At 43.9% G+C, this 26,824-nt stretch overlaps 1 protein-coding gene across 2 annotated transcripts in view; it reads right to left on the bottom strand.

The window, feature by feature from the left end:
• Positions 1-26,824, bottom strand: part of LOC120991941 (sialic acid-binding Ig-like lectin 13) — an 82,553-nt gene that overhangs the window by 15,754 nt on the left and 39,975 nt on the right. For both annotated transcript variants that reach the window (XR_005776873.1, XM_040420676.1), the window contains exons 4-8: positions 22,323-22,574; positions 21,837-21,872; positions 13,366-13,620; positions 11,108-11,149; positions 1,206-1,457 (exon numbers count right to left, since the gene is read on the bottom strand). Coding sequence is in view for 1 of the 2 variants with exons in the window: in XM_040420676.1 (XP_040276610.1) it covers positions 1,206-1,457; positions 11,108-11,149; positions 13,366-13,620; positions 21,837-21,872; positions 22,323-22,574 (837 nt within the window). In the remaining variant the exon portion in view is untranslated. The remainder of the gene's footprint in view (positions 1-1,205; positions 1,458-11,107; positions 11,150-13,365; positions 13,621-21,836; positions 21,873-22,322; positions 22,575-26,824) is intronic.

The following is a 26,824-nucleotide window of genomic DNA, read 5'->3' as shown; positions in this document are numbered from 1 at the left end:
CAAAAGGAGTTTAGCTTACCTAAAGCTCTTTTTTATGTTTATTTACAAGTGAGACATGCTGTACAAGTGCAGGAGCGACGGGAGAAGTTGTTGCCCGCTAAGAAACATCTGATTGTTGACCTCACGGCTACTGGGGGCGGTTCTGGGGGAGTGATATTGCTGCACTATCTAAGCCTAATGGACGCTATAAATAAAAAAAATCCATTGCACCTGTTTGGAAAATGGGAAAGGGATATACCGGAATTGAAAGAGGACCAATGGGAAAAAGTGCTTGCTGACTTCCCTGATGTAGCGGTAAGTGAGGCCCATCGGGTTTCACAATTGCTGCTGCTTCATAGGGCATATAGAACCCCGAAAATGCTGCATAAAATTGGATTTCGTGCTGATGATAAATGTCCTAGATGTGGGATGGCGTCCGCTGACCTCGTACACTTAATGTGGAACTGTCCGCGGTTGCGCAGATACTGGAATGATGTGGCGGACCTCATCGAGAAGGTTTATGGGGTCGCGATTGAACAATCACCTCTAATATGTGTACTGGGATTTACTGGTGGAATTTCAGGGTTGAAGGAGGTTAAGTTGGCAATACAGCGTGTTCTATATCAGGCCAGGAAGCGGATAGCATCCCGTTGGATTGCTGAAGACCCACCGGAGGTGCAGGAGGTGGTGGAGGCGGTACACAATTTGATCAAACTGGAGAGTTATGTGTATCAGAAGAGGGGAAATAACAAAAAGTTTAACAAAATTTGGTATGCATGGATTGACCATTTTCATTTGGTTATTTAGGGGTGAAGTGTGAAGGTACAGTAGAGTGAGAGAAGAAGATGATAGGTCACGCATTACTTGGGTCTAGTTGGGTAAATTAATGGAGTGTATATGAGAAGGATGGCATGGAGTGTGAGAGCGGGTTTGATCATATACTGAACTTTGCTGCAAGATAATTCCAAGATGAACTGCACCTGGACTTTGGGGAGGGGGGGTTGCGAAGGTTTTTTTTTTTTTTTTGTGTTGTTCTTATTGTATGTGTTGGAAAACATAAAATATGGAGATTTCGTGTCTTCAAATAAAAAGATTTGATCAAAAAAAAAAAAATTGCTTACATGTATTTAGCTTTCTAATCATGCAGTATATACTGTATATACACACACACAGTATATATATATATATACACACACATTTAATAGAAATGAATCAATTTGTTTTACCCCATTTTGTGCAAACTTGAATACGTTGTTCACTCAGCCCAAGTGTATTCCATGCCAAGCATCGGTAGACATTAGCTGTTGATGGCATCACATTTATCATTGCTGACGTACGACCATTATTAGATGTCTCTATGTCAAATTCCCCCTTTACCCAGACCACAGTAGCATTTGGGTTGCCTTCAACACTGCAGACAAGGGTCAATGTTTCAGTTGAATCAATACCGACTTGTTGACTTGCTAGATGTTCTCTGCCTGCAAACATTTTACCATAATGAAACAAATGAAGGTTGTCCTTGCACCAGTGTGGGTAAAAGGTAAAACTGGAATCAAAGGGGAAGGGAGTATAGAGCTAAAAGGCTGGCACATGAGGGGGGTGGGGGAGGGTTGAATAGAAAAAAGAGCCTTGGGCCTGAGTGTGGAAAGTGGTGGAAAGGTAGGACCCAAGACTCGAAGGGCCCTAAAATTGCAATAAAATGTAACTATAAAGTTTGTAAATTCAGTACTTAAAATAAATAAGGAAAGTCATGGACATGTCAAGGTCTATGGAAGTGACATCAACACATGAATTGTGTGACAGGAGCTTTAATAAAATGATTGCCCATTGTCCAGCAGCTACATAAGATAATCATGACCGATGCCGAGCTTTAGCAGAAGGCACTGGAAACATGTTCTTTGCAGTGATAAATCACATTTCACATGATAATGTAGAAATCTTTAGATGCCTTGAGAATAATAAATACTAGAGTGTGTAGTGCCTACTGTAAAATTTAGGGAGGAGGGAGTGGTTTGGGGTTGTTTAGCACAGTTTGAGCCATTTGATTATTTGAGCGATGCTACAGTATGCAAAGACATTTTAGACACTCTTTGAAATTGTGTGGGAAGCTATTCTAGAGCAATGGAGGCTGCTATATCTGCAAAAGTAGGCTTACTACATAGTAACTCCAAGGATAGACATTCCTGGTCTATAAAAATGGAGCAACAGAGGTAAATTTGAAAGCCATCAGATTAAAAGTGTCTCTGTCTTGAGTAGTGGTCTCAAACCAGAGCCCTTATATATGTCAACGACCGGAGAGAAAGAAGAGAAAGTGGAATAATAGTGAAAGACCAAGTAGTGTTCAGTTGGTATGAAATTCAGGAATACAGAAATACTGTACTGGGCAGATCTAGAAAGAGGAGCACAAAATAATGTAGAAAGTGGAGGACAGGTCTAGAATGAAGAGCACAGACAAATGGAGAAGGAAGAAGACAACTGTAGAATATAGAGCACAGGAATCATGGAAGGAAGATAACAGGTCTAGAAGGAGGAGCACAGCGTAATGGTGATGTAAGTGGATAAGTCTAGAAGAAGGAGCACAAAGTTATGTGGAAGGTGAAGGACAGGTCTAGAAGCAAGAGTAGAGAGAAATTAAGTAGGCAGAAGACAGATCTGCACGGAGGAACACACATTGATCTAGAAGGAACATGGAAAAGTCTGGAAGGAAAAGTACAGAGTAATGTAGAAGACAAAGGTTAAGTGTAGAAGAAGGAACTCATGGTCATGTTGGAGGCAGAGGACTGGTCTAAAAGGAAAAAAAAACAGAGTAATGACCACACAGAGGGCAGGTCTAGAAGGAAGAGCTTAGGCATAGAAGAATGAATACAGAATCAGGTAGAAGTTAGTCTAGTAAGAGGAGCACAGAGTAATGTCATTTGCTTTTTATGGTTAGAATTAGTGTTGAGCGAAAAATTTGAAATTACTTTCTCTTTGTAATATTTTTTTTTCTAAAATGGCTGCTGCATGTGTTGCAAAGTGAAAATAAGAAGATTGGGAATGCGATATGACCCATAATGCCATGCAGCTAGCCAGTCTACAGATAGCGATCCCCTTTGTTGCCTTTTAAACCCTCATCCCGCTGGGTCTTTGCCATTTTACTGTGAGCTGAGTTTAGGGAGAGATGTGGCAAGCGCTTATGTGCTAGGGACAGTGTTGCAGAAAGCTATTATGAGAAGAATATTGGATAGGGAGAGTGCAGAGACAGTATAAGGAGATTGTAGGGAGAGCATAGGGTGAATGCAAGGACAATGCAGGTTGAGTGTAATCGGCGTGTGCATCTTGTTCAACTTCTGCCACAATTCCAGTTAATCTTAGTTTATTCGTAGAATTACTGTCCCTCAGTATTAAAGGGCGGTCTAATATATCGCTGTGTACATCTTGTTGAACTGCTGCCACAATCCTAGTTAGGCTGAGTTTACATTTTTGTTATTTGACCAGTTATTTACATCAGCTATTGTGAGCCAAAACCTGTAGTGAAGCCTACACAGAGATCAGGTTTAATGGAAAGATCCACATCTGTTCTGTGTTTTTGACCCGCACCTAGTTTTGGTTCACAATAACTAATAGAAATAACTCACTAAATAACTGAAGTGTGAACTCAGCCTTAATCTGTTAGTTTACAGATAGAATTACTTTGTCTCAGTATTAACCTCTTCTACCCCAGGCCAGTTTTCACCTTCCTGCCCAGGCCATATTTTGCAAATCGGACATGTGTCACTTTATGTGGTAATAACTTTAAAACGCTTTTACTTATACAGGCAATTCTGAGATTGTTTTCTCGTCACATATCGTACTTCATGACAGTGGTAAAAATAAGTAAAAACAAAAATAATTTTTATTTATAAAAAATGTACCAAAAATGTTGAAAAAATATTGAAAATTTAAATTTCTCTACTTTTATAATAGATAGTAATACCTCCAAAATAGTTATTACTTCACATTCCCCATATGTCTACTTCATGTTTGGATCATTTTGAAAATGACATTTTGTTTTTTTGGGACGTTAGAAAGATTAGAAGTTTAGAAGCAAATCTTAAATTTTTTTTTTTTTTTTTTTTTTTTTGGTTTTAAAATAGTTTTATTTTGAATCATGGCAGAAATACAAAAGATACATTCACCTTTTTAATAATATTTCCAAAACCTAAAAGTACATTCTCAACTTCCCCATCCACACTACCAAGAGTGAGAAGAGGACTAGACACATTAGGACTTTTTTTCCCTTTTCACCTTGATGTTTAACATAAGGACATACGTTAACAAAATGTCCTCCTTGACCACAGAAAAAGCAAAGTCTTTTCTTAACCCTAAAGTTTTTATGACCTGGTCCAGGTGTGACCTGACCTAATTGCATTGGCTCATCACCAGACACGAGCTTGAGTCTCTTTACCCAGAGTGTCAGAAGAGACCACTTCCCTGTATGATAATACGTCCCAAGCGAGAGGAACTTTAGATCTCTCTCTCAGGCGTCTATCAATATTTACCACCAGAGACATGGCCGCCTCCAATGACTCTGGATTTAAGTGAAATGCCAAGGAGTCCTTCAGGTTCTCAGACAGTCCTTGACAAAATTAACTACGGAGAGCTGGGTCATTCCACTCCGTATCAGTTGCCCACCTCCTAAATTCAGAGCACTAGGACTCAGCAGAACGTTCTCCCTGCTGCAAGCAACGCAACTTAGATTCGGCCAGGGAAACTCGATCAGGGTCATCGTAGATATGTCCCAGAGCTCTGAAAAATTCATCTACCAACCGGAGGGATTGTGAACCAGTCGGCAAAGAGAAAGCCCAAGACTGACCGTCACCTTTCAGCAATGAAATTATAATCCCCACTCTCTGACTCTCGTCCCCAGAAGAGCTAGGACGCAGTCTGAAATATAATTTACACGATTTCCTGAACCGAACAAAGTTGTCACTTCCCCCGGAAAACCTATCCGGGAGAGCAACCTTCGGTTCAGGACAGGCCAGGTTCCCTCTGTGGAAACCAACCGCCTGTGGTCTCTGAAACGGTGCAATGGCTGTGCGGAGGTCAGCCACCTCCAAAGACAGCTCCTGCTTAGGATCGACCAGTGCAGAAACAGTATCCATAGCTGCACTGATAAAACAAAGGATAACGGTTTAGGCGGTTGATAATGTCACAGGTTAAGGGGAACCGGACACCAGTGATGGCCAGTCCGCAGTGTTCGCCAGCGAACACATGCGGGCTGCCAACTTTAGTAAGGTAGACTCACCCGTCCGGCGATGCAAAGGTAAACCCTTACCTGTGCCTGTGCCGCGAGCCGGTCTGAAATCAAATGCGTTCGCCGGGAGCAGGCAGTTCTGAGAACAGCCCGATGAAGGCCCCCGGCGACTGTTCTCAGAACTGCCTGCTCCCGGTGACCGCATTTGATTTCAGACCGGCTCCCGGCACAGGCACAGGTAAGGGCTTACCTGTGCATCGCCGGACGGGAGAGTCTACCTTACTAAGGATGGAAGCCCACATGTGTTCGCTGGCGAACCCTGCGAACTGACCATCACTGCCGGACACCCAAATACACACCAAAACGAATAGACAACAATCTAGGCCTCAAAAGCTAAGGAAGAGGGATGGTGACCTCCTAGTAATCCCTAGGCCTTTCCCTAACTCCTGCCAGTAGGAGCAGATCCTGATGGTGGAAATACTCATACACCGGATACCTAACGCCCTGCTAAAACTGACGAGCTCTAGGATAGGTAGCAGGGGATGAGATAGCTGGTTCCTTCCAGAATGAAGGAACCTGAGTCTCCCTGAGGCCTAGAACCAACACACACCAGATAATAAGAAACAGCGAAGGCAACAAGTACTTAGCTTAGAGATGTATGGAGCAGCAGGAGATCCAAGACAAACCAGCACTAGCAACTCCAAGCAGAAACCATCAACCGCATGGTCAGCAGTGTGAGGCGGATCTAAATAGAGCCTCATCACTGATAATGAGCGGCACCTGAGGAGAGGTGAGATCCTGCTAAACAACAACATACATAGAGGAAAACAGAGAGACCTGTCAGATAGCCTCACTTGCAGCAAGTCTATCTGATTTTCTCACCTCTCTCATAGGAGGGATCGTGTCAGTGAGAGGCCATTGTCTACTAACTGTATGTGAATAGTATCAGTGACATACTGAGGTCCAGGCACACATTAGGCAATAGTGTTATTATACACTAGTGTTGATCACGAATATTCGAATTGCAAATTTTAATCGCGAATATCGGCATTTCGAGAATTCGAGAATATTTAGAATATCGCTAAATATATTCGTAATCGCGAATATTAGATTTTTTTTTAAATACCAGTTCATGCGAATTTTTATGTGAATATTTATGCGAATTTTATGCGAATTTTCGCATTCAAGAAAACAATGCCTGGAGATCATGAATTCGCGAATTCTCGAATATATGGTGAATATTCGCCCAAATATTTGCAAAATATTGCGAATTTGAATGTTGCCCCTGCCGCTCATCACTATTATACACTCAATGTGGTGAGGAATTATTGGACATCCTTTGCCGTCTGGTCTGTTCATATATTCCTCCTTCCCCACATCAATTTTGTCCCTGGGGAGATAGCAGTGCCTGCAAGTTGGCTGGCAAACACCCTGGTGAATTATCCCTGATAAATTAGGGGGATTGGACTACTTTCTATGATAATAATTTTCCCCAACTATTTTAATATATATCCAATAAAAGTTATACTTTTATTTAGTTAACCTTCTAGCACGTGTAGTCGCCAAATCAATTACATGATCTCTGAGTTAATCCTAATAAATAGAGTTTTTTTGACTGTTAACCCTTGCTTTGTTACTGGAAAAAATGGATTAAAATGGAAAATATGACAAATAAGTGAAATTCTGAAATTACATCTACATTTCCCTTTCATTTTTGTGGAACACCAAAAGGGTTAACAAAGATTGTAAAATCAATTTTGAATACCTTGACGGGTGTTGTTTCCAAAATGGGGTCAATTTTTTGAGTTTTTACTCTAGGGGTGCATCAGGGGGTCTTTAAATGTGACTTGGTAACTTAAAATTATGCCAGTGAAATCTGCCTTCCAAAAACAATATGGTGTTCCTTTCCACCTGCGCCCTGCCGTGTGCCCGTACAGCAGTTTGTGACCACATATGGGGTGTTTCTGTTAACAACATAATCAGGGCAATAAATATTGAGTTTTGTTTGGCTGTTAACCCTTGCTTTGTTACTGGAAAATATGGATTAAAATGGAAGATCTGCCAAAAAAGTGAAATTCTGAAATTTCATCTACATTTTCCATTAATTCTTACGGAACACCTAAAGGGTTAATAAAGTTTGTCAAATCAGTTTTAAATACCTTTAGGGATGTAGTTTCTAAAATGGGGCCATTTATAGGTGGAGTCTCCATTCCCCAGCAGCCGTGTGATTTACAGGGAATTGGGAGCCCAGTCTCCATTCCCCAGCGGCAGAGTGTCCTACAGGGAATAGAGAGCCCAGTCTCCTTTCCCCAGCAACAGGACACTGTATTGGGAGCGGAGACAGTCGGTTTCCCTCCCCAGAGGCTGGAAGTATGTATGGGAGAGGAGCTTGTTACCCCCTCTCCCTATTGGCAGTGTGAATTGCAGGGAATTGGGAGCCCAGTCTCCATTCCCCAGCGGCCGTGTGATTTACAGGGAATTGGGAGCCCAGTCTCCATTCCCCAGCGGCCGTGTGATTTACAGGGAATTGGGAGCCCAGTCTCCATTCCCCAGTTGGGAAACAGGGCTGTTTAGCCAAAGGGGAGACAGTTGTTTTCCCCCCACAGCAGCATGGTGGTCTATCTAAAGGGGAGACAGTCGGTCTCTCCCTACAACAGCAGAGCTGTGTATCTAAAGGGGAGACAGTCGGTCTCCCCCTCCAACAACCAGGCTCCAACCAGGCTACTTCTGTGGTAGCGCTGGCACCAGGGCAGAGTACCGCTGGTCTCTGCCCACTCAGCAACCCACCAAGGCAGTCTACCAGTTCCCCACACAGCCGTGGTGAGGCACCTGGACATGGACAAGTTTATCCCTTGCTCAGGTATAGTAACCATTTATTGTGGGTAGGCTGTACTGCTGTTTCTATTTTGTGGGTGGGCTGCTGGACTAACAAGGGCACTGACTGGCAGGAAGTCAGATACGCTGTTAGTCTGCTTGGAAAAGGGGAGAGATGCGACAAGACCAATCTCGCCACATTGCATTGGAGAAGCCTGGTTGCCCGCTTGCTTCCTTTAGACTATGGCCCCATGTTGAAACGCTTGATTTTCCCCTGCAAAGACTATGTGAAAGAATTTGGCTCCATGGCAATTGAACTGTATTCGTGTAGTCTGATTGCCATTCACCTAATAATATGTGCTCAGACCGGAGCTATCTGGGGATATGTAAAATGTCTATGTTTTATGCAATAGCTGCACAGTTAAATATTCTTATGTCTTTGATTGTCTTTTGCTACCATGTGGCTAATGAAGTTTTGCCTCTGCCCTTGGAGATAAATTGGATTACTTCCCAATTGTCTCCAGGACAGAAGACATTGTGTAAAACCTGTGTATTCTCCTGCCTGTGATAATTACATTAACCCATTGTGTAAGGTAATTGTATCACATGCAGAGGGGGGATTTTGTGTGGGAGTGTCTGAGTGTATTGCATGCGGTTACTGGTTGTTTTACAAAACCCTGTGGGTGGTACTAATGTGTAAGAATGTGCATATAAGAACAATAAACACACAGCTCTGGCTGTCCACTGCTTTACCCTCAACACAGAGCTTGGTCTCGTTCTTGGGGGGATTGTATGCTGTTCCAGTCGACTGCTAGGATTGTAAACCATTCATATGGTTTTTCCTATTCGGCTGTCTGCAGCATTCATATGGTTTCCAGTTTTGGAGATTGGTGTCTTTAGTAGCTGGCGTTTACCCCGTTTTATGCACGGGGTGGCGTTACAGTTTATATTATGTAAGCCCCACAAAGTGAATTCAGACCTGAACTAGTCCTTAAAAATTGGGTTTTGGAAATTTTCTTTAAAAATTTAAGATTTGCTTCTAAACTTCTAAGCTTTATAACGTCCCCAAAAAAAGAAAATGTAATTTACAAAATGATCGAAACATAAAGGAGACTGTTACGGATCTCCTGGCACCCCGACTGGGTACCTTCGTGGGCTTCCTGAGGGCTCCAAGCACCCCACTTGACACCGTAAACACTGCAGACCCCACAAACCGCCGCAGCTTGGTTGGGGTATCGCCGTCTACCAACCCGCCCTAGACCTACGACAAGGCTCCAGGCTCCAGTGGGTGACCCTCTCTTCCTTCAGAGAACCATGCAGGAACAAGCTCTTAAAAGAGCTCAGTGATTATAGCCAAGGGAGTATACAGCATATAGCATTCCCCAGTGTAGATACAGCATTTCCCCCCACACATGAGATGAGGGTAAAACAGGAACTCTTTAATGGGGCTACATGTCAGCCTTTTATGCAGGTCTTCCAGCAAGGGACACTCCCCCTGGGGACCTTGTGGAATACTGCGACAGTTTATACATTAGTCAATCACATGCATTTACAGTTTTGAAACCTTCCCAGCAACCATCACCTATGCCTGTGACGCAATCAACAAAATACAATTAGCATTGCCTGTGATACAATCACCAAACACAATTAACAAAACACAATAGGCTCTGCCTGTGATACAATTACCAAACATAATGAGCTAACTTAATCACTTACAGGCAGAAAACGCTCATTTTTCCCAAAACACAGAAAACACCTCAAAACCCCACATATCCTCATAATATATACTGTACATCCATGGATAGCTCTGATCTGGGCAAACAACATACCCAAAAACACTCAGATCCGAGCAGGGGTTCCCGAAGTCTATGGAAGTCATATTTGACCGACCGCAAGCATGGCTTTCCTGCCCAAAACAGTTCCACAGATTTAGGCTGTGCGGCAGGTCTACCTTCTCCTTCAAAGTTAGTATATGGGCCATAATCCTGAGGCAAGAGGCTGGAAAACAGGCCCCTCCAAAACCCAGTGGCGAGGTTATTTTCGCCACAAAGACATATGGGAAATGTAAAGTAATAACTATTTTAGGAGGTATCTGTTTTCAAAGCAGAGAAATTGAAATTATGAAAATTGTTAATTTTTCCTATATTTTTGGTAAATTTGGTATTTTTTTTATAAATAAAAATGAAATATTTTGACCCAAATTTACTACTGTCATGAAGTACAATATGTGACGAGAAAACATTCTCAGAATGGCTTGGATAAGTAAAAGCGTTTTAAAGATATCACCACATGTCAGATTTGCTAAAATTGCTCTGGTCCTTAAAGGGGTTGTCCAGGATCAAAGTTTTTAGTTTTTTTTAAGTATACTCACTGTTAACAGGTGATTCTAGGTCCCCCCATATGTTTTAAGGTATTTTCACCATTTCTACACTGCTCCGACAATCCCACACGCACTGTTTACATCTCTGTTTATTTTTGTCTAACTTCCTGTCGCTCTGCACTGTGGGTCCCAGCGCAGCGCGGATTCACGTGCTTTCAGAAGATTTTCATCTCCTCTGTGACTCCGCCCCCTCATTGTTATTTATATTATTATTATTATTATTATGCATCCGCCCCCCCTTGAATCATATTCCGCATAGTTCCCTTGCCTCCTTCATTGTAAACAACACACCCTGCCTGGGGACGTCACCGGACCTGTCGATCTGTTTGCTGCCGAGGTACCGTCCCTTCGAGCGCTCTGCATAATGCCTGTGGCTGATGGGGACATCTCCGGGCTCCCTAGGAAGCGGAAGCGGAAGAGGCGGAAGAAGCGGCTTCGCTCTGCAGAAGGGACTCGGTACGTCACTGAATGTGAGAAAAGATTCACTTCCGGCTGAGAATTTGTATAATGAATATGGGGTATGGGAAAGGTAGTACAGTCATGTAGGAGATATTTATGTCCTTGTTAAACAATTAAATCAATGTCCCCAATCCGGGACAACCCCTTTAAGGTGAAAAATGGCATGGTCCTAAAGGGGTTAAATGACAAATAAGATGCATTTCATAAATATCAGCTCTGCAATATCTACACGTACAGTATGTAAAAGATAGAAATATTACCTTTGGATGAATGAATGGTGATTTTCATATTTCTAGGTGGGTCTGAAAGAAAACAGTGTTTGTAAGAAATAACATTCCCATTTTTGTAGTGATTATTTTTTATGATGTCTTAAGATATGACATGATTTGCACAGTCAAGTCACATTATTATGACTACTTTCTACTTTCGACATCAGCAGGGAATAGCTCATGAAGGAGTCATGAGTCTTCAGCTGGCTTGGAAGGCATTGGCTGCCTGCACACTTATCCCTCGTTGCTGTCATAAGGTGGGCAATTTATCAGAGTTGTACAAGGGGATAATTATTGGCTTTCGGGACAAAGGTGGCGGTATTTATGAAACTGGACAGTTTGTGAAGTGTTCTTGTGCTCCTGTGGTGAAAGTGTATCATGAGTGGACAAATGGCACAATTGTGAATAAGCGACATGGAAACTGCTAAGCACTACGTGCCACTGATGTGAGAGGTGAACGTCAGCTACTAAGGTGAGCGACTGCCGACCGATGCGCTACAGTGGACCAGCTATCTAAAACGTCAGGCTTTGAAGTAAATGCATGGTCACAGCACCTCTGCTAACCAAGTTGCATGCACAGAAAAGGCTTCAATTTTTGTGTCAGTTTCTAAATTGGACCTCAAATGATTTACAAATGTTTTCGCCGAAGAGCTATGTCTAGAAGTGTCCAACATCGGTTGGTAACAGCATGACAAAGACTTCTACGTACTACCCCCTTAACTGTGGCGTACATAGAGAAGTAAGGGCCCCCTAGCAAGGATCAAACCAGGCCCCCACACAGGACAGAAGGGTTTCTGCCTAAACCCTTTTCAATGACCCTTGGGACATTTTTCCACTGCCTCATTTGCTAAAAGTTGTTTCTTTAGAGCAGAACCAAGTTTTGCGGCCCCCGTCTTCCTGGGCAGAAGCATAGCTGATTGTGCGATCAGCTATGTTTTTGCTGGCAGCGCCGCACGACGATGGATGACAACTCCTGCACTGGAGCAGAAGCAAGTCGGAAGCAATAGTGAGGAAGCCAAGGAGAAGGCAGAAGCACTTTATCAGCGCTTCTGCCTTCTCCTCAGATAGATGAGTGGCACGATGAGCGGCTTGGGGCAGAGGAGCACAGAGCTAACCCTAACCCTGATCAGCTCTGCCTTCTACAAACCCCCACCGCAGGCTGGTTTCCACTGTAACTGGGGTTCATTGGATGAAAAAGTCTCTCATTGTCTCCCAAAGGTCTTTCAGTGACCTCTTGGGGACAAATTATGTGAAAATAAGTAAAAAAAAATATAAAAAGAAAAATTTGAAAACTACATTAAAAATAAAATACTAATAAAAGAAAAAAATAAATTAAATATGTGGCAAAAAAATAGAATATAAAAAAACATCAAAATGAAAAAAGGAAAAAGAGCAAAATAAAATAGTCTTCAAAAAGAATGTTTTTATGATCATTTGGGGAACATATTATGTGGCAAAAATATATTTAAAAAATATTAGAAAGTTCTAAAAAAAATTTCCTACACAAAATAGGGAACTAATTCTAATAATTTATTTAGAAGTCAGTTTGCATAATTAAAGAATAAGGAGCTATGGTTTGAAAAAATAAATACTTTTAAGAAATGTTTTGTACAGTTTCCCCCAAATAAAACTACTAAAAAATTAATTATAAAGCCCTATGTGTCACGAAAAAAATTGTTGCAAAAATTATTTTGGTAGTTCAACAAATAAGATTGTTACAGCCGTTTGAACGAAAGTGGCTGGTCATTAAAGGGTTAACCAATGAGCTCCTTCCCCACTAGTTACTTGGTGTCTAGGCCTAGCACTTATACTTACTTTGTGAATTATTTATTATTGGTCTTTATCTTTTTTCCCACTAGTAAGTTAAAGCACTTACTGGTTATTGCAGAGCCCCTAAAATGGTAGGAGGCGATGATAACTAGTGGGCCCCATAGCAGTTGCATGGTCTGCCATTATGGTACTTAAGCCCCTGCCCCTTAATTCCCCAGACTTGAACCTAATTAAGCATCTGTTTGACCACCTCGTTCATTTTGTTCGCCCTGTGGATCGTCCCCCGTGCAGCCTCCATCAGCTGTGGGATGCAATGCAGTCAGCATGGCTCCAGATACCTGTGACAGCCTACCGGGACCTTATTATGGCACTCCTAGCCGGTCTAGCTGCTGTTCGTGCTGCATACGGCAGTTACCTTCGGATTTTATCTGGTGTTCATCATAATGTGGCTCCACTATGTAATAGGTAATGATACTTACGGTGTACAATTACATTAATTTTTGTGCTTTTTATCACATTTTCAGTCAATGTTGAGCATGTGTAGACACCGGTATGGTTCAATGTTATGTTTTCTAGTCTGAGTTCTAGCTTCTTTCCATTTCCTTGCTGGAGAACATTGTTCTTCTCATCCGACCAGGTCATATTAAGTGTTAGATTACTTTGTACTGAGCAGGTCAATGTCATTGATGAACCTTCATCCACTTTTATAAGGTCTATTATATTCTCTTTGTTTCCTATGGAAAAAAAAATATTCTTTACAACTTGAAGAAGTAATAGAGCAGATTTACTGCCAAGAGAAGGAACAAAAACCCATATGACTGACATAGCGCTCATAGAGGGAGAGGGCTAACCCAAGGTTGGAGGGATATCCTCTCCACAGTCCTCCCATCTGGTTAGCAGTGTGGTGATGGTAAGACCACCAGATGATATCACTAGAAATAAGTCAAAGCAACTGGGCATGTTGTAATTTTTTTTTTTCTTGAAGATGTTTCACTAATCATCTGACTGGTGTTCTAAATTAGAATTGAACTGTAACAAAATTCTAATTTAGGAAGCTAGTCAGATGAGTGGTGAAATGTCTTAAAAAAAGAAAAGTACGGCTGTTGAGACTTATTTCTACTGATAATGCATGACCTGGATGAATAAGAACCTTCACAAATAGCACCAGAAGAGACCACCATGCTATGAAAACCACTCAATGCTCTATTTGCAGCTACACAAAAGGTATTTCTAACCTACAATATCAGCCCCTAATTTTAAACCCAATTCGACCTAAATAATTGAAAACTCATAAAGGAGATAAAGGAGCACTCTTCTTGATCTCTTAAAGTTTTTTTTTTTACTGTCCTCAGGATAGGTCATCAATAAGATAATCTGAGACCCCTGCCTATCAGCTGTTTGAGGAGGCCGTGGCATAATGCGATGGCTTCTGATAAGTGATCTGCACAGACCAAGAATTGGTGTCTAGTATTAGGCTTAGGGGCCAGTGCAAAAACTGCAGAACTTTAGGATTTTTGCTTTAAAGTAAAAATAATACAGTAATATGAAAAATACAAATAACCACAAAAGTTTCTTTAGAAATGTTTTGCTTAAAAACTTGATTTTAACAGTAGGTCATTTTAGATGACACATTCCCTTTAAGTTACAGTACATTAGAACCTCCAAATTTAGGTCTACAAAGCTAAAAGTTAAAATTGTGTTTTAGCACAAGTGGTCCAACATGAGATGTTAGGTATACGATAGTTTTTGTGAGGGCAGAAGGTAAATCTCCAACATTATTATACTGTGTTTCAATGACTTTTTCCAGTATACAAGATAGACAATAACATGGGAAACTATGTTGTTCATTAAAAGGGTTCTGCCAAGTTTAGAAATTATCCCCTATCCAAAAAATATGGGATAGCTAACTGATGAGTGAGGTCTGACCATGGATCTGATGGAGAGGCAGGTTCGGCAGGCACCCTACCACTCTATTCATTCTCTGTGGGACCTCCGGGGATAGCTAACTGATGAGTGAGGTCTGACCATGGATCTGATGGAGAGGCAGGTTGGGCAGGCACTAGGGATGAGCGAACCCGAACTGTATAGTTCGGGTTCGTACCGAATTTTGGGGTGTCCTTGACACGGACCTCAACCCGAACATTTTCGTAAAAGTCCGGGTTCGGGTTCGGTGTTCGGCGGTTTCTTGGCGCTTTTTGAAAGGCTGCAAAGCAGCCAATCAACAAGCGTCATACTACTTGCCCCAAGAGGCCATCACAGCCTTGCCTACTATTGGCATGGCTGTGATTGGCCAGTGCAGAATGTGACCCAGCCTCTATATAAGCTTGGGTCACGTAGCGCCGCACGTCACTCTGCTATGATCAGTATAGGGAGAGGTTGCAGCTGCGACGTTAGGGCGAGATTAGGCAGATTAACTCCTCCAAAAGACTTCATTCTGTGATCGATCTGCAGCTGTGGATCATTGAAGTGCTATTATTGACTTGCTCACTTTTTTGAGGCTGCCCAGAGCGTTTTTAGATCACTTTTTTTCTGGGGTGATCGGCGGCCATTTTGTGACTTGTGGTGCACCAGCACGAGCTATCACAAAGTGTATTTAACCATCGATAGTGTGGTTATTTTGTGCTATATCCTACATCAGCTGCAGGCTGAGCCTGTGTCACCGAAGTGCATTTAACCATCAACAGTCTGGTTATTTTTTGGCCATATACTACATCAGCTGCAGGCTGAGCCTGTTTCACCCAAGTGCATTTAACCATCAACAGTCTGATTATTTTTTGGCCATATACTACATCAGCTGCAGGCTGAGCCTGTGTCACCGAAGTGCATTTAACCATCAACAGTCTGGTTATTTTTTGGCCATATATTACATCAGGGGCAAGTTGAGCCTGTCACCCAGCGCCTAAAAAATAGACCTGACATTTCTATTCAACCAAATCTGCACAGTTTTAGCTGGTCAAGTTATTTGTAGTGACCGTCAAAGCAGACTTTTTGTTCTGGGTTGAAAAAGCATTCCCAAATTTGCCATTCTGAAAATAACTAGTTTGTGGTATTTCAGGCCTACTTGAAATCTATCCCAAAAAGAAAATCTTACATTGAAGTTATTGATAGTATCATTCAGAAAAACCTAAGACACACGCTAGCGTGCTGATAGAAGTGTCATTCTGTGATTAAACCTATAACTGTCACACAGCGCAAAAAAAAAACAGGTCTCACATCTCTATTTAACCAAATCTGCACAGTTTTAGCTGGTCAAGTTATTTGTAGTGACCGTAAAAGCACACTTTTTGTTCTGGGTTGAAAAAGCATTCCCAAATTTGCCATTCTCAAAATTGTGGTGAACGGGAACAATGAGGAAAACATCTAATAAGGGACGCGGACGCAGACGTGGACATGGTCATGGTGGTGTTAGTGGACCCTCTGGTGCTGGGAGAGGACGTGGCCGTTCTGCCACAGGCACACGTCCTAGTGAACCAACTACCTCAGGTCCCAGTAGCCAGCAGAATTTACAGCGATATTTGGTGGGGCCCAATGCCGTTCTAAGGATGGTAAGGCCTGAGCAGGTACAGGCATTAGTCAATTGGGTGGCCGACAGTGGATCCAGCACATTCACATTATCTCCCACCCAGTCTTCTGCAGAAAGCGCACAGATGGCGCCTGAAAACCAAGCCCATCAGTCTGTCACATCACCCCCATGCATATCAGGGAAACTGTCTGAGCCTCAAGTTATGCAGCAGTCTCTTATGCTGTTTGAAGACTCTGCTGCCAGGGTTTCCCAAGGGCAGATAGAATGCACTAACGCACAACCACTTATGTTTCCTGATGATGAGGACATGGGAATACCACCTCAGCACGTCTCTGATGATGACGAAACACAGGTGCCAACTGCTGCGTCTTTCTGCAGTGTGCAGACTGAACAGGAGGTCAGGGATCAAGACTGGGTGGAAGACGATGCAGGGGACGATGAGGTCCTAGACCCCACATGGAATGAAGGTCGTGCCACTGACTTTCACAGTTCGGAGGAAGAGGCAGTGGTGAGACCGAGCCAACAGCGTAGCAAAAGAGGGAGCAGTGGGAAAAATCAGAACACCCGCCGCCAAGAGACTCCGCCTGCTACTGACCGCCGCCATCTGGGACCGAGCACCCCAAAGGCAGCTTCAAGGAGTTCCCTGGCATGGCACTTCTTCAAACAATGTGCTGGCGACAAGACCCGAGTGGTTTACACGCTGTGCCATCAGAGCCTGAAGCGAGGCATTAACGTTCTGAACCTTAGCACAACCTGCATGACCAGGCACCTGCATGCAAAGCATGAACTGCAGTGGAGTAAACACCTTAAAAACAAGGAAGTCACTCAGGCTCCCCCTGCTACCTCTTCTGCTGCTTCCGCCTCGGCCTCTTCTGCTGCTGCTGCCGCCGCCTCGGCCTCTTCCTCCGCCTCTGGAGGAATGTTGGCACCTGCCGCCCAGCAAACATGGGATGTACCACCAACACCACCACCTGCGTCACCAAGCATCTCAACCATGTCACACGGCAGCGTTCAGCTCTCCATCTCACAAACATTTGAGAGAAAGCGTAAATTCCCACCTAGCCACCCTCGATCCCTGGCCCTGAATGCCAGCATTTCTAAACTACTGGCCTATGAAATGCTGTCATTTAGGCTGGTGGACACACACAGCTTCAAACAGCTCATGTCGCTTGCTGTCCCACAGTATGTTGTTCCCAGCCGCCACTACTTCTCTAAGAGAGCCGTGCCTTCCCTGCACAAACAAGTGTCCGATAAAATCAAGTGTGCACTGCGCAACGCCATCTGTGGCAAGGTCCACCTAACCACAGATACGTGGACCAGTAAGCACGGCCAGGGACGCTATATCTCCCTAACTGCACACTGGGTAAATGTAGTGGCGGCTGGGCCCCAGGCGGAGAGCTGTTTGGCGCACGTCCTTCCGCCGCCAAGGATCACAGGGCAACATTCTTTGCCTCCTGTCTCCTCCTACTCAGCTTCCTCCTCCTCTTCTTCCACCTGCTCATCCAGTCAGCCACACACCTTCACCACCAACTTCAGCACAGCCCGGGGTAAACGTCAACAGGCCATTCTGAAACTCATATGTTTGGGGGACAGGCCCCACACCGCACAGGAGTTGTGGCGGGGTATAGAACAACAGACCGACGAGTGGTTGCTGCCGGCGAGCCTCAAGCCCGGCCTGGTGGTGTGCGATAATGGGCGAAATCTCGTTGCAGCTCTGGGACTAGCCGGTTTGACGCACATCCCTTGCCTGGCGCATGTGCTGAATTTGGTGGTGCAGAAGTTCATTCGCAACTACCCCGACATGTCAGAGCTGCTGCATAAAGTGCGGGCCGTCTGTTCGCGCTTCCGGCGTTCACACCCTGCCGCTGCTCGCCTGTCTGCGCTACAGCGTAACTTCGGCCTTCCCGCTCACCGCCTCATATGCGACATGCCCACCAGGTGGAACTCCACCTTGCATATGCTGGACAGACTGTGCGAGCAGCAGCAGGCCATAGTGGAGTTTCAGCTGCAGCACGCACGGGTCAGTCGCACTGCGGATCAGACCCACTTCACCACCAATGACTGGGCCTCCATGCGAGACCTGTGTGCCCTGTTGCGCTGTTTCGAGTACTCCACCAACATGGCCAGTGGCGATGACGCCGTTATCAGCGTTACAATACCACTTCTATGTCTCCTTGAGAAAACACTTAGGGCGATGATGGAAGAGGAGGTGGCCCAGGAGGAAGAGGAGGAAGAGGGGTCATTTTTAGCACTTTCAGGCCAGTCTCTTCAAAGTGACTCAGAGGGAGTTTTTTTGCAACACCAGAGGCCAGGTACAAATGTGGCCAGACAGGGCCCACTACTGGAGGACGAGGATGAGGAGGAAGTGGAGGAGGATGAGGATGAAGCATGTTCACAGCGGGGTGGCACCCAAAGCAGCTCGAGCCCATCACTGGTGAGTGGCTGGGGGGAAACACAGGACGATGACGATACGCCTCCCACAGAGGACAGCTTGTCCTTACCTCTGGGCAGCCTGGCACACATGAGCGACTACATGCTGCAGTGCCTGCGCAACGACAGCAGAGTTGCCCACATTTTAACGTGTGCGGACTACTGGGTTGCCACCCTGCTGGATCCCCGGTACAAAGACAATGTGCCCACCTTACTTCCTACACTGGAGCGTGATAGGAAGATGCGCGAGTACAAGCGCACGTTGGTAGACGCGCTACTGAGAGCATTCCCAAATGTCACAGGGGAACCAGTGGAAGCCCAAGGCGAAGGCAGAGGAGGCGCAAGAGGTCGCCAACGCAGCTGTGTCACGGCCAGCTCCTCTGAGGGCAGGGTTAGCATGGCAGAGATGTGGAAAAGTTTAGCCACAGCTAACTGCACCACCACCTGATACGGAACGTGTTAGCAGGAGGCAACATTTCACTAACATGGTGGAACAGTACCTGTGCACACCCCTCCACGTACTGACTGATGGTTCGGCCCCATTCAACTTCTGGGTCTCCAAATTGTCCACGTGGCCAGAGCTAGCCTTTTATGCCTTGGAGGTGTCTGAACGTGTATTCAGCACTGCAGGGGGCGTCATTACAGACAAACGCAGCCGCCTTTCTACAGCCAATGTGGACAAGCTGACGTTCATAAAAATGAACCAGGCATGGATCCCACAGGACCTGTCCATCCCTTGTGCAGATTAGATATTAACTACCTCCCCTTAACAATATATTATTCTACTCCAGGGCACTTCCTCATTCAATACTATTTTTAATTTCATTTTACCATTATATTGTGGGGCAACCCAAAGTTGAATGAACCTCTCCTCTGTCTGGGTGCAGGGGCCTAAATGTGTGACAGTGGCCTGTTCCAGTGGTGGGTGACGTGAAGCCTGATTCTCTGCTATGACATTAAGACAGATTCTGTGCTGACATAAGGCCAGATTCTCTGTTACGGGACCTCTCTCCTCTGCCTGGGTGCCTGGGCCTAAATGTGTGACAGTGGCCTGTTCCAGTGGTGGCTGACGTGAAGCCTGATTCTCTGCTATGACATGAAGACAGATTCTGCGCTGACATAAGGCCAGATTCTCTGTTACAGGACCTCTCTCCTCTGTCTGGGTGCCGGGGCCTAAATGTGTGACAGTGGCCTGTTCCAGTGGTGGGTGACGTGATGCCTGATTCTCTGCTATGACATGAAGACAGATTCTGTGCTGACATAAGGCCAGATTCTCTGTTACGGGACCTCTCTCCTCTGCCTGGGTGCCTGGGCCTAAATGTGTGACAGTGGCCTGTTCCAGTGGTGGGTGACGTGAAGCCTGATTCTCTGCTATGACATGAATACAGATTCTGTGCTGACATAAGGCCAGATTCTCTGTTACGGGACCTCTCTCCTCTGCCTGGGTGCCTGGGTCTAAATGTGTGACAGTGGCCTGTTCCAGTGGTGGGTGACGTGAAGCTTGATTCTCTGCTATGACATGAAGACTGATTCTGCGCTGACATAAGGCCAGATTCTCTGTTACGGGACCTCTCTCCTCTGCCTGGGTGCCTGGGCCTAAATGTGTAACAGTGGCCTGTTCCAGTGGTGGGTGACGTGATGCCTGATTCTCTGCTATGACATGAAGACAGATTCTGCGCTGACATAAGGCCAGATTCTCTGTTACGGGACCTCTCTCCTCTGCCTGGGTGCCTGGGCCTAAATGTGTGACAGTGGCCTGTTCCAGTGGTGGGTGACGTGATGCCTGATTCTCTGCTATGACATGAAGACAGATTCTGCGCTGACATAAGGCCAGATTCTCTGTTACGGGACCTCTCTCCTCTGCCTGGGTGCCTGGGCCTAAATGTGTGACAGTGGCCTGTTCCAGTGGTGGGTGACGTGATGCCTGATTCTCTGCTATGACATGAAGACAGATTCTGTGCTGACATAAGGCCAGATTCTCTGTTACAGGACCTCTCTCCTCTGTCTGGGTGCCGGGGCCTAAATGTGTGACAGTGGCCTGTTCCAGTGGTGGGTGACGTGAAGCTTGATTCTCTGCTATGACATGAAGACAGATTCTGCGCTGACATAAGGCCAGATTCTCTGTTACGGGACCGCTCTCCTCTGTCTGGCTGCCGGGGCCTAAATGTGTGACAGTGGCCTGTTCCAGTGGTGGGTGACGTGAAGCTTGATTCTCTGCTATGACATGAAGACTGATTCTGCGCTGACATGAAGCCAGATTCTCTGCTATGGCATGAAGAGACTGATTCTCTGCTGACATGAAGCCAGATTCTTTGCTATGGCATGAAGAGACTGATTCTCTGCTGACGTGAAGCCAGATTCTCTGCTTTGGGACCTCTGTCCAATTGATATTGATTAATTTTTATTTTTTTAATTTTAATTTTAATTCATTTCCCTATCCACATTTGTTTGCAGGGGATTTACCTACATGTTGCTGCCTTTTGCAGCCCTCTAGCTCTTTCCTGGACTGTTTTACAGCCTTTTTAGTGCCCAAAAGTTCGGGTCCCCATTGACTTCAATGGGGTTCGGGTTCGGGACGAAGTTCGGGTCGGGTTCGGATCCCGAACCCGAACATTTCCGGGAAGTTCGGCCGAACTTCTCGAACCCGAACATCCAGGTGTTCGCTCAACTCTAGCAGGCACCCTACCACTCCATTCATTCTCTGTGGGACCTCCGGTGATAGCTAACTGATGAGTGAGGTCTGACCATGGATCTGCTGGAGAGGCAGGTTGAGCATGCACCCTACCACTCCATTTATTCTCTATGGGACCTCCACCGCTTCAATATTTCTAGCTGTCCAATAGAGAAATAATTCATCAGATTGAGGAAATGGAACTTCCATTCTTGGAATCAGTGGGGGTCCCAGAGGTTAGACCCCCAGCGATCAGTTAGTTATCCCCTATCCTGTGGATAGTGGATGACTTTGAAACTTGGCACAACCCCTTTAAATGGCCTTACCATTTATCTCCCCTGTGATCATAATAGATGTAGGACCTGCAAGACAGAACACAGGTGAGAAATAAACTAATCTCAATTGATCTGATAAATCACCTCATCATGGGTCCTATAGGGGTGACACTCGTCTTCCTCAAAGTCCTGAATCTAAAACTGACTAAACAGCCACTGCTCATATAGCTATAATTAATGAATCATCCCGGTTCTGAAGTCTAGTATAACCAGGTGACAACCCCTGTGGGAACTGACTAGAATGGATGCTGCAGTGCTGTAGAGGAAATCTATAACTACCCAGCCTTTTAGTCCTGGGATAATGATGATAATAATCTCAGGGTGGGGAATAATAATAATTGACTCCATCGTCACAACCACATGGGATGATCTTCAGCTGGATCATAATTGTTTAAGAGTTTATGCCCACTAGTGGATCCCTTTGTTCTCTGACAGCCAATCCAACCCTGAAGAAGGATAACTGTAATATGTACTTACAGCAGACATCAAGAAGAATGTTTTTTTGAGTTTTCATCCCCTGGATATTTGTAATCTCACATGTGATGGTTTCCTGGTGATCATCTAGAGATGGGGTGAATGTGACTGTAGATGAATTCTTCCAGACACCAGCCACATTACTCTTCTTCCATTGGAAATCTATTGATTTCTCAGAGCAGTCCCCAGGAGGAGCACAGGTCAAAGTCTTACTTCTTCCAGCAATTAATCTCCCAACATCGGATGTGACAGGAGCTAAAAGATGTATACAGCGATACAAGAAATTATTAGGATTTTTTTTTATCTTTGAAACGTCTACAAAACTTAATCCAGCAGGAATAATTGGGAATCTACATTTTCATTCTGTAAAATCATCGATATATAAAATAATACAAAGATTGAAAGTGTCGAGATCCTTTTTTATTTAATTTTTTTTTCATTTTGCTAACTGACTTGGAGAAGGTTTGATAATACTAGATAACAAACTGAACTGTAACAACAAATGCCAGAAGTCTTCTGCCATTGTATGAATGGCAGAGAATCCTCCTGTGGGCCCAGGCTCTGGTACCATAATGGGCCTCAAACGTCTAGGAGAAAAAAAAAACTTTCCTTTTGGAGACAATCTCTTACCAATAAGTTCTATTTCTTTGATTCAAAACCTCTAACCTTTAAGGACCAGAATTATTTTTAATCTATGGACTTTTGGTGGCCGTTTTTTGTGTTTCATAGGTAGGGACATAGCTAGGCAGTATTACCCGTTGTAAGATACCTGCTGCAGTTGAAAGCTACAGTATAGTGGTCAGGACAGACAGGAGGAGGAAGGTGGTGGGGTCTGCAAACATGGAGTCTGCTCATCACTCTGCTCTCTCTTTATTGGTTGGACCTAACCAGCCCAACTTTATATAGGAAAAGTAAATGTGTAAGTTGTATATATGTATGTGTGTGTATATAGTGTACGTGTAATGGATGTGTATGTGTAATTAGTATATACTTACAATATGTGCTATCTTTATATATCCATGTATAATCTACTAATATAGCGATATGTAATGTCTGTGCATTCTGTAAATACATATGCACCATGTTATAAAGTATGTGTAATGTTTGTGTGTATATTTATGTGTTATGTGCAGTATATGTAACCTGTATGTGTAGTGTAACAGTATGTGCATGTATCTGTGCTTAGGGTAAGTGCCTGTATACGGTATATAATATGTGTGTAATGTGTAAGTTCTGTATACTAGTGTGAATATATACATGTTTATGTACAGTGTACTAATTATGAGTATGGTATAAGCAGAGTTGCACAACTTTTTTTGGCCTGAGGGCCGCATCATTGTCTCGTCCCTTTATTTTAAGGGGCTGCAAAAAAGAAAGAAAAAAACATTGGCGCTCGTTTTTGTCAGTTTATTACACAGGCTGATGCAAAATGAATGGGGAAGAATGATCACTACCACGGTCATTCCTCCCTCCTATTGATAATCGGTAGCCCGTCACTGATTACACTGTGACATCTGCTGACCATTATTGTACATCCTGATAAAATATGGAAATCAGCCGACAAACAAGTGATTGCTTGTTAATCAGCTGATCAGCGGCACGATTATACCGGCCAGATATCAGGAATGTCCATTCCTATGAAGACTTGTTCATTGTAATAGGGACCTAAAGGGATTTTCAAATTTTTTAGCAAGTTCCTTCACCATGGTCCCTGAAACCGAAGACTTACCTTATCTTACCTGCTCCACGCTGCATCGGTCCACTGTGCTGCCCCCGCTGTTTCCATCTTCTGTCCCGGCACTGTTTACATCCAGCAGGCTCTGGGCATAGTCACATGTACTGCTCCTGCCAATGACTGGCTTCAACAGTGATGTGGCCACAAGCAGCATTTCACCACTGAAGCCAGTCATTGACAGGAGCGGTGTATGTGGCCATGCCCACTGCCCATAGCCAGGTACATGTAAACTGCTCCAGGACCAAAAGATGGAGACGTTATATTTTTTTTACATTTTAAAAGACATCGGAGGCACACTGACTTTTTTGTATTTTTTTTTTATTTTATATATTTTTTCCATTTATTAACTTACTTTTTAATATATTTTTGACATAATATTTGTCCCCCAACAGGTCAGTGAAAGACCTTTGGGGGACACTAAGACTTTTTATTATATTTTGCACTATTTCCACTGTAACCAGGTCATCCACAGGAGGATCTGTTACAGGGGAAACCAGCCTGCTGTGGGGGCTTTGTACAAAGCAGTGCTGATCAGGGTCTGCTAATACCCTGCAGCTCTGCTCTTTTTATATTCAATATTTTGGTATTATAATTAGTAAAGTAATAATATTTCTGTCAACTGTTCATTGGCAACCATTTCTAATACACTTTCCTCAGAGTGATTCTCTGGAAAGTCAATAGCTGCCATATAGGCGCTCTGGCCCAATGCATAGTAGGGTTAATTTTCATAGGAAGCACATTTTCCTATTTGTATATTTTTGGAGCTTGGGAGGAAACCGGAGTTCCCAGAGGAAACCCATGCAAACACAGGGAGAACATTCAAACTCCATGCAGATGTTGTCCCTGGTCAGAGTCAACCTCGGCGCTTCAAGGCACCAGTGCTAAACCCTGAGCCACCGTGCCTCCACTATGGCCATCCTTTTGACATGCAGGCAAGAGAAACCTCCAGCGGAAGACTATGACGTATCCCATGTATAGGCTTACAGTAGAATACATTTTCCCAGAGTCTCATTGTAAAAAAAAAAAAACATATACCATGAGGTGAACATATTTTTACTGTATAACTTTCTATGGAATAGCAAAACTTCTATGGCCAGCATAACTTTTTTTTAGATTTTTGCTCAATGCTGTGTGAGGGCTTTCATCTATATACTTACCATTCTGATTCAATTTTTTTGTCTCAAGGTGACCAAAAAACAGCAAATTGACATTTAATTATTTTTTTTAATGTTTTTCCATTACGGTGTTCACCACCAAGAATAAATACAGTTTTTTTTATTTTATTTAATAGTTTGGATGTTTTCGGATGTGCCAATTTAAATATATGATCTTCTGATTGCTTGCACCATAGAATGCAATAGTATACTATTGTCACGGATGGTGTTACAGAAAACTAGAAGACACAAATGAAGATCTGACTGACTTGATCCAAAACTAAGGAACAATAGGGTAAGCCCTGTAAGAGCCCTAGCTCTCTCCCTTACTGCTCAGCCTATGCAAAAATCTTAATGGTAGAAAATTGCATACCCTCGTTCCTCGACTGTATGACACCTGAACACCCTATAATAGTGAGGGGACATGACCACCGGCTCCCTACCCTTAATATGGAGGGAGTCAGGGTCACCTAGGATCAAGCCCACAGGCAAACAGAAATAAAGAAAACAAACTTATCTTGTGGATGCAGTAGTAACAGCTTATAGCATCAGCACACTCCAGGAAGTTGTATAAACCGCAAAGTGATGCAGTATGGGAGGGGATTTAAAGGGATGCAATCAGTGCAACTAGATGACAGCTGAGAGAGGGAAATGAGATGACAAAACAAAAGCAAAACAAAAAAACCTCAGGCAGGAGGTTCTGAAGAACGTCTGTCAGAGCTTCTCAGATGTCTGGCGGTGACAACTATTTTAGTCCATGGGACTTTAAAGGCTTTCTATTAAAATCTGCCACAGGCAGTGCTTGAGAGGCAGTTTGCTTTGGCATGTGAGAGAGCCTTCATAAGGCCAGACTGTCATTGTAACCAATCAGACCCCTGTGATTTCAGGCTATTAACTGCAGCATCTGAGGAGTTAAATGACAAGGATCAGAGTAATTTTGATCCCAGCCATTGTCAGTGAATGACAGCCAGAACCTGCCACGTATGAACTGTGCTGTCTGCATCCATAAACCCATTCTGCAGCCCCACTAAAAAAAATAGAACATTTTATATTCTTGTACATTTTATGGACAAGGATAGGACAGTTCGAGAGATGGCAGGCCATTTCGCAAAATGCGGAATGCACACGGCCAGTATGCATGTTTTGTAGGTTCGTGATTTGTGGATTGCAAAACCACCACCAGTCGTGTTCATGAGTCCAAGGCTACATGCACACTACCGTATGTGTTTTGCGGTCCGCAAATTGCGGATCCATTGTAACAATGCCTAAAACGGACAAGAATAGGACATGTTCTATTTTTTTTGCGGGGCTATGGAACGGACATACTGATGCGGTGTGCTGTCCGCATTTTTTGCGGACCCATTGAAATGAATAGTTCTGCATCCTATCCGCAAAAAAAACTGAACGGACACGGAAACAAACATTGTTCATGTAGCCTAATGCTAATGGTTTTAAGGGTTAAGCTCAGGGATGGGAGCATTCAAACATCTGTGCTCTGTTTACACAATCTGAAGGATTACATGGAAGAGTGAATTATTGGGCTTTTCTGTTATTTCTCCTTTTTATTTTTAGAGCAAGTTCTGCAAATTTTATATAAGTCCTTTATTTCGTAATTG

This window comes from Bufo bufo, chromosome 1 (genome assembly GCF_905171765.1).
Source record: "Bufo bufo chromosome 1, aBufBuf1.1, whole genome shotgun sequence".
In the NCBI taxonomy this organism is placed as follows: Eukaryota; Metazoa; Chordata; class Amphibia; order Anura; family Bufonidae; genus Bufo; species Bufo bufo.
The sequence above is the reverse complement of the archived record's forward strand: the minus strand, read 5'-3'. Positions and strand labels throughout refer to the sequence as shown.